General features: G+C 45.1%; 2 protein-coding genes across 2 annotated transcripts in view; one reads left to right on the top strand and one right to left on the bottom strand.

Annotated features, from left to right (window-relative positions):
• Positions 1-8,297, top strand: part of LOC115199150 (KRR1 small subunit processome component homolog) — an 18,802-nt gene extending 10,505 nt beyond the window's left edge. Inside the window, exons 7-10 of the mRNA XM_029761760.1 lie at positions 1,978-2,148; positions 5,063-5,140; positions 6,661-6,757; positions 7,322-8,297. Of these exons, the coding sequence (XP_029617620.1) occupies positions 1,978-2,148; positions 5,063-5,140; positions 6,661-6,757; positions 7,322-7,464 (489 nt within the window). The 3' untranslated portion in view covers positions 7,465-8,297. The remainder of the gene's footprint in view (positions 1-1,977; positions 2,149-5,062; positions 5,141-6,660; positions 6,758-7,321) is intronic.
• Positions 8,298-8,718: 421 nt separating this feature from the next.
• Positions 8,719-13,241, bottom strand: glipr1a (GLI pathogenesis-related 1a). The gene is made up of 6 exons (XM_029761761.1): positions 12,952-13,241; positions 12,131-12,385; positions 11,630-11,748; positions 9,361-9,455; positions 9,132-9,158; positions 8,719-9,020 (listed from the first exon to the last, which is right to left on the bottom strand). Exons 1-6 carry the CDS (start codon positions 13,141-13,143, stop codon positions 8,866-8,868), a joined length of 843 nt encoding a protein of 280 aa, XP_029617621.1. The 5' UTR covers positions 13,144-13,241; the 3' UTR covers positions 8,719-8,865.
• Between the last annotated feature and the right edge of the window lie 535 nt (positions 13,242-13,776).

The following is a 13,776-nucleotide window of genomic DNA, read 5'->3' as shown; positions in this document are numbered from 1 at the left end:
GTGGGGTTTTTGTTGACGCCACAGAGGAAGTCACCAAAACAAACTGGAGTCCTTTAGAATAGAGGACTTGAACTTAACCATGATACCAAAAGGGGAAGTTTGAAGTTCCTTGACAGCTGAGAACAACATGCTCCAGACCGACTTATTCTATCCGTCATAACTTTATTTTCAAGTTTTTTTATCGTGTTTGGCCAGTTGTGTTTACAAATTCCTTTATTCTGATTGGCTCTCGTACATGAGGTTGTCAACAATAGCCAAAATCTTAGCAATGCAAAACTTGTTAGTTGTCCTTGTAGGGGATTTTTTTTTTATATGGTCAGGAAGGAAGCTGTACTTAAGCTATTTTAGGCGTTTCTAAGCAGTCAAAGAAATCTAAAATGTGAGGTGTTGCTCCTTTAATGCTGTGGCTCAAGGGATTTAAAGGAGCAACTCATAGTTGAAACAATAACAAAACAGATCCCCCGCCTCTCTTTTGGTAAAAGGCTGAGGGATGGGCCTTTGAGAAATGTAACCACTCAAATTCATAGACAGCTATGGATGCAAGGACTGATGATCCAAGATATCAAAATTATAGTTTAAAGATTTTTTTTTGAGGCTACACCGTGTTTGTTTACAATGACATTGTTCGTAAACAATGTAATAAAACAAGCTTATATTTTGGGTTCTAATGAATTATACTCTTCACGAATCTCTGTGTGTGTGTATATATATATATGTGTGTATGTATACATTTTTTATTTAAATGTACATAATTCAAAAGGCACTCGCACATCTGAGCAATCGTATTGCAGGTGCATGGCAACAGTATGAAGGAAAAAGGAAACCGCACACTGCTCTTGATAGTATCACTGATATTTAATAAGCTTACGTATCGGCCTCACGGCCTTCGTCAGAGCTTTTGTGAACTTTTGCCAGCCACAAAAGAAAATCAGCCAGGCTCGTTTACGCCCTCTACCAAATGGTAGCTATAAATGCAGAGGATGCGCACAGTGCAACAATATGATGAGGTGTGAATATTTCTGCCACCGCCACACAGGAAAACGGTTTCAAATAAATGACATTATTACGTGTTCCACCACCCATGTTATCTACATTATTAAATGTCCATGTGGGCTGTGCTATGTAGGTAAAACCTCTCGTTCTCTCAAACAGAGAATCAGTGAACATAAAAGGAGAAACGACAGGGATTATCCAGTCGCAGTACATTTTAAAGACCTAAAACATGACATTTCCACCTTTAGATTTTGTGGCATAGAGAAAGTCAAGATATCAGACAGGGGAGGTGATATTAATAATACTATGAGCAAAAGAGAATTTTTTGCGATTTTCACCCTCCAGACATTATTTCCTAAAGGACTTAATGATGAAATGCCTATGTATGTTATGTTGTGAATTTGAACCCTGAATTATGCCCCTATTTCAGATTACTCTGATGTTTTTCGTATGATGTACCCAATGATTAATGAAAACTTGCTATGTCCTCATTGTGGTTTTATGGACGTGTTTAATGCGTCTTATTTATACACTTTTGTAGTGCTTGTGAAATGCATATTGTTATGTTTGGTAGTACTTATTTATTTTTCCTTGGCCTCCAACCCCTTTCCATGTGTGGAACGGATGTGGGTGGGGCTAGGTCTACATAGAGGTGCTGTTTTCAGAACATTCACAAAAGCTCTGACGAAGGCCGTGAGGCCGATACGTAAGCTTATTAAATATCAGTGATACTATCAAGAACAGTGTGCGGTTTCCTTTTTCCTTCATCTTATTTAAATGTACAAAAATGGATGTAGCAATTGCTGATTGCCCTTTTAATGAAGCAACTGGCTTGAACTACTGCATCCTTTCTGGAGCTTTGCCATGTAGTTACCAGCATGTAGTCTGACTGCAACCGCCCTCAGTTTCAATAATCCAAGTTAACTCTTCCAACATGTTTCTCCCTTTTTACTCTGGCGACCGTTCGATTGGTGTCGACCGCAGACGCTCATGATCAAGCGCGAGCTGTCCAAGGACCCCGAGCTGCGGCTGCAGAGCTGGGAGCGATTCCTGCCCAACTTCCGACACAAGAACCTGACCAAGCGCAAGGAGCCTAAGAAAAAGACGACAAAGAAGGAGTACACACCTTTCCCCCCGCAGCAGCCTGAGAGCCAGGTTAGTGGGTCAGAACCGCCTCCCCCCGCAGCAGCCTGAGAGCCAGGTTAGTGGGTCAGAACCGCCTCCCCCCGCAGCAGCCTGAGAGCCAGGTTAGTGAGTCAGAACCGCCTCCCCCCGCAGCAGCCTGAGAGCCAGGTTAGTGGGTCAGAACCCCCTCCCCCCGCAGCAGCCTGAGAGCCAGGTTAGTGGGTCAGAACCCCCTCCCCCCGCAGCAGCCTGAGAGCCAGGTTAGTGGGTCAGAACTTCCTGACCCCGCAGCTGCCTGAGAGCCAGGTTAGTGGGTCAGAACCGCCTCCCCCCGCAGCTGCCTGAGAGCCAGGTTAGTGGGTCAGAACCGCCTCCCCCCGCAGCAGCCTGAGAGCCAGGTTAGTGGGTCAGAACTTCCTGACCCCGCAGCTGCCTGAGAGCCAGGTTAGTGGGTCAGAACCGCCTCCCCCCGCAGCTGCCTGAGAGCCAGGTTAGTGGGTCAGAACCGCCTCCCCCCGCAGCAGCCTGAGAGCCAGGTTAGTGGGTCAGAACTTCCTGACCCCGCAGCTGCCTGAGAGCCAGGTTAGTGGGTCAGAACCGCCTGCCCCTGCAGCAGCCTGAGAGCCAGGTTAGTGGGTCAGAACCGCCTGCCTCCGCAGCAGCCTGAGAGCAAGGTTAGTGGGTCAGAACCATCTCTCCCCGCAGCTGCCTGAGAGCCAGGTTAGTGGGTCAGAACCATCTCACCCCGCAGCAGCCTGAGAGCCAGGTTAGTGGGTCAGAACCGCCTGCCCCTGCAGCAGCCTGAGAGCCAGGTTAGTGGGTCAGAACCGCCTGCCTCCGCAGCAGCAGCCTGAGAGCCAGGTTAGTGGGTCAGAACCACCTGCCTCTGCAGCAGCAGCCTGAGAGCAAGGTTAGTGGGTCAGAACCATCTCTCCCCGCAGCAGCCTGAGAGCCAGGTTAGTGGGTCAGAACCGCCTGCCTCCGCAGCAGCAGCCTGAGAGCCAGGTTAGTGGGTCAGAACCATCTCCCCCGCAGCAGCCTGAGAGCCAGGTTAGTGGGTCAGAACTTCCTGACCCTGCAGCAGCCTGAGAGCCAGGTTAGTGGGTCAGAACCATCTCCCCTGCAGCAGCCTGAGAGCCAGGTTAGTGGGTCAGAACTTCCTGACCCTGCAGCAGCCTGAGAGCCAGGTTAGTGGGTCAGAACCGCCTGCCCCCGCAGCAGCCTGAGAGCCAGGTTAGTGGGTCAGAACCGCCTGCCCCCGCAGCAAACTGAGAGCCAGGTTAGTGGGTCAGAACCGCCTGCCTCCGCAGCAGCAGCCTGAGAGCCAGGTTAGTGGGTCAGAACCATCTCCCCCGCAGCAGCCTGAGAGCCAGGTTAGTGGGTCAGAACCGCCTTCCTCCGCAGCAGCAGCCTGAGAGCCAGGTTAGTGGGTCAGAACCATCTCTCCCCGCAGCAGCCTGAGAGCCAGGTTAGTGGGTCAGAACCGCCTGCCCCTGCAGCAGCCTGAGAGCCAGGTTAGTGGGTCAGAACCGCCTGCCTCCGCAGCAGCAGCCTGAGAGCAAGGTTAGTGGGTCAGAACCATCTCTCCCCGCAGCAGCCTGAGAGCCAGGTTAGTGGGTCAGAACCGCCTGCCCCTGCAGCAGCCTGAGAGCCAGGTTAGTGGGTCAGAACCGCCTGCCTCCGCAGCAGCAGCCTGAGAGCAAGGTTAGTGGGTCAGAACCATCTCTCCCCGCAGCAGCCTGAGAGCCAGGTTAGTGGGTCAGAATTTCCTGACCCCGCAGCAGCCTGAGAACCAGGTTAGTGGGTCAGAACCGCCTCCCACTGCAGCAGCCTGAGAGCAAGGTTAGGGGGTCAGAACCGCCTCCCCCCACAGCAGCCTGAGAGCCAGGTTAGTGGGTCAGAACCGCCTCCCCCCGCAGCAGCCTGAGAGCCAGGTTAGTGGGTCAGAACCGCCGCCCACCGCAGCAGCCTGAGAGCCAGGTTAGTGGGACAGAATCGCCTTCGCCCGCAGCAGCCTGAGAGCAGGTTAGTGGGTCAGAACCATCACGCAGGCATGATGTATTTATTTCTATCGGTTCCTGTGTCATACAACATGCCAGCCCAGTATACAAATCTTCACGTAGATGGCACGTCAAACGTAGCATACAAAGTGCAAGCACAGTATAATAAAAACATTTATATATTTTTAAAGTTCAGTTTCAAGATAACAACACAGGACATTGACAAGTCCTCTTCCACATACTGTAACAGGGGTGTGTAATAACTTTGGCTCCAGGCCCACATTGGGATTACAAAATTCAGCGGAGGGCACAGATTTTTTTATCAAACCGATTTGTAAGTCAAAGCAATTTGCTGGAAAAAGGGCACTTATAAAAAAAAATAAGTCCATTATAATTTCTAAGTAATTTCTATTTAGTTTTAGAAGTTCAAGAGTGGCCTGGAAATTATTACTCCAGGCCTGGAAATTATTACTCCAGGCCACTCTTGAACGTCTTATGAATATATTTTAGAACCTTTTTCCGGCCAGCAAATTGCTTAGAAGTTCCCAATCTTCCTTTTTACTCATCCTTGTACTATAACATACAACAGCCATAGAGCCTAACATCAACAGATGACTTGGTCTATCACTACTTGATATAACCCATCCATCACTAAACCTATCACTAGGCTTATTCAAACCCATGTTCCTGGATTCAGGAAGGGGCGGCATCATAGCCTAGTGGTTAGAGCGTTGGACTAGTAACCTAAAGGTTGCAAGTTCAAACCCCCGAACTGACAAGGTAAAAATCTGTCGTTCTGCCCTGAACAAGGCAGTCAACCCACTGTTCCTAGGCCGTAATTGAAAATAAGAATTTGTTCTTAACTGACTTGCCTAGTTAAATAAAGGTAAAATATATATATATTTTTTAAATTCACTGTTTTGTTGTGTTTCCTGGTTGTCTAGATTGACAAGGAACTGGCAACGGGAGAGTTCTTCCTTCGAGAGAGCGTTAAGAAGAGGAAGAAGATGGAAGAGATAAAGGTAACCATTGATATCACTTGACACCGCTTCACCCTGGGGTGTGGTAACCATGGATATCACTTGACACCGCTTCACCCTGGGGTGTGGTAACCATTGATATCACTTGACACCGATTCACCCTGGGGTGTGGTAACCATTGATATCACTTGACACCGATTCACCCTGGGGTGTGGTAACCATTGATATCACTTGACACCGATTCACCCTGGGGTGTGGTAACCATTGATATCACTTGACACCGATTCACCCTGGGGTGTGGTAACCATTGATATCACTTGACACCGATTCACCCTGGGGTGTGGTAACCATTGATATCACTTGACACCGCTTCACCCTGGGGTGTGGTAACCATTGATATCACTTGACACCGATTCACCCTGGGGTGTGGTAACCATTGATATCACTTGACACCGATTCACCCTGGGGTGTGGTAACCATTGATATCACTTGACACCGATTCACCCTGGGGTGTGGTAACCGTGGATGTTACTTGACACCGCTTCACCCTGGGGTGTGGTAACTGTGGATGTTACTTGACACCTCTTCACCCTGGGGTGTGGTAACTGTGGATGTTACTTGACACCTCTTCACCCTGGGGTGTGGTAACTGTGGATGTTACTTGACACCTCTTCACCCTGGGGTGTGGTAACTGTGGATGTTACTTGACACCTCTTCACCCTGGGGTGTGGTAACTGTGGATGTTACTTGACACCTCTTCACCCTGGGGTGTGGTAAACGTGGGTGTTACTTGACACCTCTTCACCCTGGGGTGTGGTAACTGTGGGTGTTACTTGACACCTCTTCACCCTGGGGTGTGGTAACTGTGGGTGTTACTTGACACCTCTTCACCCTGGGGTGTGGTAACTGTGGGTGTTACTTGACACCTCTTCACCCTGGGGTGTGGTAACTGTGGGTGTTACTTGACACCTCTTCACCCTGGGGTGTGGTAACTGTGGGTGTTACTTGACACCTCTTCACCCTGGGGTGTGGTAACTGTGGGTGTTACTTGACACCTCTTCACCCTGGGGTGTGGTAACTGTGGGTGTTACTTGACACCTCTTCACCCTGGGGTGTGGTAACTGTGGGTGTTACTTGACACCTCTTCACCCTGGGGTGTGGTAACTGTGGGTGTTACTTGACACCTCTTCACCCTGGGGTGTGGTAACTGTGGGTGTTACTTGACACCTCTTCACCCTGGGGTGTGGTAACTGTGGGTGTTACTTGACACCTCTTCACCCTGGGGTGTGGTAACTGTGGGTGTTACTTGACACCTCTTCACCCTGGGGTGTGGTAACTGTGGATGTTACTTGACACCTCTTCACCCTGGGGTGTGGTAAACGTGGATGTTACTTGACACAGCTTTGTCCTTAGGTGTCGCAACCATCACTTGACTTGATAGCTATGCACCAGTTACTATTTGTATAGCATTGCATGAGAAACTAATGACCTTCAAAAGACATAATAGGATTTACTGTGCCAAATCCATTTGTCCTATGTCTGATTGTGTCTGTGTTTCCAAGGTGAAACAAGCCGAGGCGTTGACTAAGAGGCAAGAGGAGCGAAACAGGGCCTTTATTCCTCCTAAGGAGAAACCTGTTATGAAGAAGACCAACAAAGGTACAATGAATCATTTGAATAATTATGTTATTAACTACCCTCTCTCCACCTAACCTTTCCACTCACTTCCTTCAAGCCATGCCAGACTGCTTCATGCCCCACACCAGTCAGGCAACCAGGCCTTTTCCTCTCACTCACAGATCTTTTGAAACTCTCTTCCTGACATTCTTGGGGCTTTTTAAAGCAGGCCTTAAGACTCATCTAGATCAGCTGGCCTATCCTTCCTCCTAGACTTTGGTTGTTGCTTTCATGATATGGATAATGTGGATGCTACCGTGATTACGGATAACCCTGAATGAATGGTGAATAGTAATGAGTGAGAAAGTTAGGCACACAAATATTATACTCCATATGAATGTAGAGGTGTTTAGAAACATTCTATTCTTATTTATAATAAAATGGTTTTATGCACTTTGAAATCTATAATGAAAAGCACTTTACAAATGTAATTATTATCATTAACTGACTCACCTGGTTAAATGAAGCATTGCCTGACTACATACTCCCACAGTCACACCTAGCTGTTTAATATGTTGTTTTACTATTACCATGTTTTTTTTCTAGCTCCCTCAGAAGCCAAAATCGACATTGAGGCCATCAAGGCTAAGGTAAGGAAAGCCAAGACCAAGAAGCTAGGAGCCCCCTCTGTTAACCCTGTCCCACAGACCACACCCGCCTATGACAAGAAGAAAAAGAACAAGGGCTAACCTTGGAAAAGCTTGGACAATGGACAATATTTACTATTGCTGCATTCAAACGTGGTATGCAGATCACTGGCGTGACGGACGTCAGGTTTGTCAGAACATGGGTTTGTCTAAAGATGTATTTGGGATATTAATAGAATATCCCCAATTCCTCACAGAGATGAATCTTCCTCATAGTTTTGATGAAATGAATAGTGAATGCCTCTGTCCGCAGTAGAGGAGACAGTATACAGTAAAGGTGTCTCCCTATATGTGACACCCGATGCATCTGAGTGTTACCTAGGCCCATTCTTCAATATTGTTTATCAACTGTTTGTAAGACATGCACAGAATGTGGTTCACCTGGTTTATCCCAATGCCACAGATTCCTCCTCTTGTCCTAATCCTCAGAACAACTTGTACTGCTTTCAACCAACACCTGTCGATGTTAATATTATGAAGCCTGCGAGTATAATGGCTTATGATGCAGTTAATGCATTGGAAGACTAGTAATGTTTCATAATGATGCTGACTTAGTCTGTTGAAAATGTATACTTATAAAAAATAACATGCATACTGTTGAGCTTTTTTTATAGTCCTTATTATAAATGATTAACAAGGTGTATATACCTGCAGGCTTTGAGAAAAGGCATTGAAAGTTTTAGTTCATGATTAAATGAAGATTGTTGTCGTGTGCCGCTGCAGGCGTCAAGTGTAGCAGAAATGGGCCTAGAAGACTGCTGAACAGTGAAATAGCATTGTGATGTTTATGAGAACTGTGTGTTGGGCTGCATTCTTTGTCATTTGGTGTTACTACTTCTAAAGACTCAATAAAACAAGTATATGATAATCTCTCATTCTGTATTTGTAGAATTGCTTTTCCTGTTAGGCTAAATAAGATGATTTTAGACACTGCTCTTCAACCTTCATAAGCTCTTGTGTTATGAGTTCTGCTGTCAGTGGTTGGTGAGCCTGGTCCCAGACTTGTTTGTGCTTTTGCCAACACCATTGCTCATTGTTAAGCAAACATGATTTTTGGGGGAGAAACAGTTATTTTCAAAAATGTAACTTAACAGAAACACAGATTGTCAAATTTATGTTATTTGAGACCTATTTTTCCTACTCTTATTTTAGGCATTGTTTACTTTAGAGGGCTTGCCGTGGAGTTTGTATTAAAGACTGCTGCATAACTCCTTGAGGTCAGTAAATAAAGTTTTGGTTACGTTGTGGGGTAAACTTTCCCTTTAACACATTAATGGAAGCAGCAAAAGCAGCATATACATTTTAGTAGTAGTTCACTTTATTGTACCACAATGGGAGTTTGGTTTGAGGCTCTGCAGGAATTTTAAAAAGACAGGACCACATTGAGAAAGGCATGACAACAATGAGAACGTCAGTGCAGGTCAATCAATCTAAACCTCTCAGCTATTCGTAAACAAATATGCTTGGGTACAATCTGTGTACTCCAAATGCGGCGACAAAGGTGAGGAGAAGGGCCAGGGGTCGGATGGCCAATATGGCCATGCAGCAGGGGCCACATGTGGCCAGGGTGGGGTCCCAGTCGGGGGTCCATCTGTAACCTGTACACAGATGAGTAAAGTAAAGGCTGCTTGCTGTAGGTCACAAAACACATTCTACCATTGTGGTTTAGGAAGATCATTTAAATGAAGGGTTGTGTATTCAAAACATACTTTTCTGTTCATCTCGTTTTGGATTGTCTGTAAAGAGGAAAGACAATATGGCAGCTTTGTTATGTCACAAATGGAAAATGGTATTGGGTGGTGTTGAATGTGTAGCATGCACAAGGGAAAGAGTATTGGTGGTGTTGTGAAGGAATATGTTGAACATTCAGACCATCGCAGGGTTGTCCTGCATCTTGGTATTTTATTGGGTGTGGGAAACGGTAGCTGACAGACTCACGGCAGAGCTTGGCCTGGCATTGATTGTTTGCACCCTCACAAGAGCTGCATTCTTCCAACCCGTTCTGGTATGGTAACATCCCAACCACGTTTCCCCTGGAGAAAGCAATGCACATCCTTTTAATTTATCCAAAATGTTTCCATAATTCTAAAATCAGAGCATCTTAGACTTTGTACTTTCTCTTGGGCAAAAAAAATAAAATGTGTGCAAGGTTGCATAATTCCAATAACCTTTCAAAAATCCCCAGGTGTTCCAGAAATTATTCATTTTGCATCAAATCATGCACAACGCAGAATCTTATGATGCAAAATGCATCATATCGGCTGCATTTCTGTATTCTGGAAGTTATATACAGTTGAAGCCAGAAGTTTACATACACTTAGGTTGGAGTCATTAAAACTCGTTTTTCAACCACTCCACAAATTTCTTGTTAACAAACTATAGTTTTGGCAAGTCGGTTAGGACATCCGCTTTGTGCATGACACAAGTAATTTTTCCAACAATTGTTTACAGACAGATTATTTAACTTATAAAATTCACTGTATCACAATTCCAGTGGGTCAGAAGTTTACATACACTAAGTTGACTGTGCCTTTAAACAGCTTGGAAAATTCCAGAAAATTATGTAATGGCTTTAGAAGCTTTTAATAGGCTAATTGACATAATTTGAGGCAATTGGAGGTGTACCTGTGGATGTATTTCAAGGCCTACCTTCAAACTCAGTGCCTTTTTGCTTGACATCATGAGAAAATCAAAATAAATCAGCCAAGACCTCAGAAAAAAAATTGTAGACCTCCACAAGTCTGGTTCATCCTTGGGAGCAATTTCCAAATGCCTGAAGGTACCACGTTGATCTGTACAAACAATAGTATGCAAGTATAAACACCATGGGACCATGCAGCCGTCATACCGCTCAGGAAGGGGATGCGTTCTGTCTCCTAGAGATGAACGTACTTTGGTGCGAAAAGTGCAAATCAATCCCAGAACAACAGCAAAGGACCTTGTGAAGATGCTGGAGTGAACAGGTACAAAAGTATCTATATCCGCATTAAAACGTGCCCTACGTCGACATAACCTAAAAGGCCGCTCAGCAAGGAAAAATCCACTGCTCCAAAACCGCCATAAAAATGCCAGTCTATGGTTTGCAACTGCACATGGGGACAAAGATTGTACTTTTTGGAGAAATTTCCTCTGGTCTGATGAAACAAAAATAGAACTGTTTGGTCATAATGACCATCGTTATGTTTGGAGGAGAAAGGGGGACGCTTGCAAGCCGAAGAACACCATCCCAACCGTGAAGCACGGGGGTGGCAGCAGCATGTTTTGGGGGGTGCTTTACTGCAGGAGGGACTGCTGCACTTCACAAAATAAATGGCATCATGAGGTAAGAAAATTATGTGGATATATTGAAGTAACATCTCAAGACATCAGACAGGAAGTTAAAGCTTGGTTGCAAATGGGTCTTCCAAATGGACAATGACCCCAAGCATACTTCCAAAGTTGTGGCAAAATGGCTTAAGGACAACAATGTCAAGGTAGTGGAGTGGTCATCACAAAGCCCTGACCTCATTCCCAGAGAAAATTTGTGGGCAGAACTGAAATAGTGTGTGCGAGCAAGGAGGCCTACAAACCTGACTTAGTTACACCACCTCTGTCAGGAGGAATGGGCCAAAATTCACTCAACTTATTGTGGGAAGCTTGTGGAAGGCTACCTGAAACGTTTGACCCAAGTGAAACAATTTAAAGGCAATGCTACCAAATACTAATTGAGTATATGTAAACTTCTGACCCACTGGGAATGTGATGAAATAAATAAAAGCTGAAATAAATCATTCTCTCTACTATTATTCTGACATTTCAAATTCTTAAAATAAAGTGGTGATCCTAACTGACGTAAGACAGGGAATTTTTACTAGGATTAAATGTCAGGAATTGTGAAAAACCAAGTTTAAATGTATTTGGCTAAGGTGTATGTAAACTTCCAACTGTGTCTTGAAATTGCTGACATGTAACACTTTTTGGGTCTATATATACAATGGACTAATGAAACAATTACCAAAGTAGTTTTTAGGTGGAATTTTCACATGTACATGAATTGTTAGATATTACTGCATTGTTGGAGCTAGGAACACAAGCATTTAGCTACACGTGCAAATAACATCTTCTAAATATGTGTATGTGACCATTACAATTTGAATACACAGATATACGAAATGAAATCAGTCTGCCTTATGCTTCGTAAATTTAATGTGTATTCAGTCTGACTTACGCTTCGGCATAGTTACAAACAAATATGGCTCCCTCTTTATCAGAAAACGAAGTCCTGTCGACACCATTCGGGCATATTTGGACGGCGCAACCAACCTTGTAGCTCGTCGCCCATACAACCTGGGAATGCAAGCAAACATACAGTCGGCAAAGATGATGAAATATTGAGTTTCCCCTTTATACCAATGTATTTTACAATAGGTCAAATAGTGGGTGCTTATTTTTGTGTAACCTGTGTGGTATTCAATAGGTGGTTTTTGCATATCCCACGCTCCCTGAGACAGCTTCGGAGAGTGCGGTCAAGGCCAGGGATCAGCCGTTATTGACGGCGCCCCTGGTGCAATTAGGGTTAAGTGCCATTCTCAAGGACAGATCAATAGATTTTTCACCTAGTTGGCTCGGGGATTTGAACTAGCAACCGTTTGGTTACTGGCCCAATGCTAAAACTGCATTTTGTCGTTTTGATGGTTTTAGCAGTGATGCTACAGTAGAGGACACGTACCTGTGTATAGTGGCCACACATTTTCCCTTGTCTACACCCATTGCTTGGGTATGAGTAATCGTTCACTTCTTTGACCCATAAATCCATGGCGCGCATGACGGAGAACGTGGAGGGCGGGTATCCTGCCCAGATGTTCTCTCCCACGGAGGAGAAGACAGGGTGGACCCGTCTGACCTCTTTCAGGTAGATGTTGTGCTGGAAATCACAGTGTCTTGCCCAGGCCCTTGCAGTGATGGCCAAGCCCTCATCCCACGTCTTGAGAAAAAAAATACAACCAAATTAGTGGGTGTCTAAAAAATATGTGATGTGAAACTGATTACACACCTCTATGGATCTGAGTGGCCTGTCCTCCTTTCATTCTAACATTGTTTTACAGTGCGACCATTTTACTTGCCTATGCGCCTACATATTTTGTCTGTGACATGGAATTTTCATTTAGGAGCACCGGTGCGCCTCAAAAAATGTAGGATTCTAGCTTTATTACCTTACCTCAAATTTTTCATTGTGCTCCTACATTTCTTTGTGTGCGCCTACATTTTTCAACTTAGGCGCACACATGCTCCTTGTAAAAAAGGACAGTGTAGAGCCCTGTCTTATTCAACTATAGCCTACTCCAAGGCAATGTTTATAAGCATTGTTGCTTTAGGAAGCGTTGAAGCACTATTCACGTATTGGATATTCGTAATTGTCGCATTTCTATCTGCAAAAACAATCCAATTCTGAATGATTTACATGGAACCAGTATTAGCTATATTATGGTATTGCTGAGTTTTGACTTGAGAATTCACAGTGTTGCATGCTCTCATTGCCTCACTGCTTACCATGTAGAGCATATTTCTGGCTGGTGGATTCACAGAGGATCGGTTGTCGTTGTGTATCCTCACACAGTCGTCGATGAACTTCTTGTCGGTGATGCCAGGAAATGGGTTGTACTCTGAGGACTCGATATTAGGGACAGATGAGCCCAGGAAAATCGCAGCCCACAGCAATCCCTGCAGCAGTAGCTGCCCCATGCTTCAGGTACAGATGATTGAACCAGGACAGGACACAAACGTCTCACATCACATCTCCTTTCTCAGTAAAGCAGCTTGTGTCAAACAGGAACTGAGCCGTCTGCAGATTTTACTGCTGGATGGTGATGAGGAAGGAAGTTGGTGTGAAATGTTGTGTACTAGTGAGTCTGTAGTGTAATAAACTGGCAAAAGATGGAGGTAACCTACTGGTTGAATCAACGATGTTTCCACGTCATTTCAACCCCCAAAAATCCATGTGATGTTGAATCAACATAAGCACATTTCATATTTTTTTCCACCCAACTTTTTTAACCTAAATCCTGACGTCTGTGGCCAGTGGGAAAGCCTTGGTGATTGTGGCATCCAACTCATCAAGGAGATTAGGGTAATTCCATATCATTCTTGAAAAGGGAGAGAGACAGAGAGGACGATACAGGGCGAGACTTATCTAGAGCGATAACTAGAGTTACGGTCTCTCTAGGATCCTGTAAGGCTAGGAAGAACTGTGGCATTGTGCTTAGCTTAACTTCCCTTATTCATGTGTGTGAACGAGAGAATTCAGCAGTTCTGTTTGAATCTACTGGAGCGTGTGTGTGCGTGTGTAACCGATGTGAAAGGGCTAGTTAGTTAGCG

The sequence above is a fragment of the Salmo trutta genome, chromosome 8 (genome assembly GCF_901001165.1).
Source record: "Salmo trutta chromosome 8, fSalTru1.1, whole genome shotgun sequence".
Taxonomy (NCBI): Eukaryota; Metazoa; Chordata; class Actinopteri; order Salmoniformes; family Salmonidae; genus Salmo; species Salmo trutta.
This window is presented reverse-complemented; position numbering and strand designations above follow the sequence as displayed.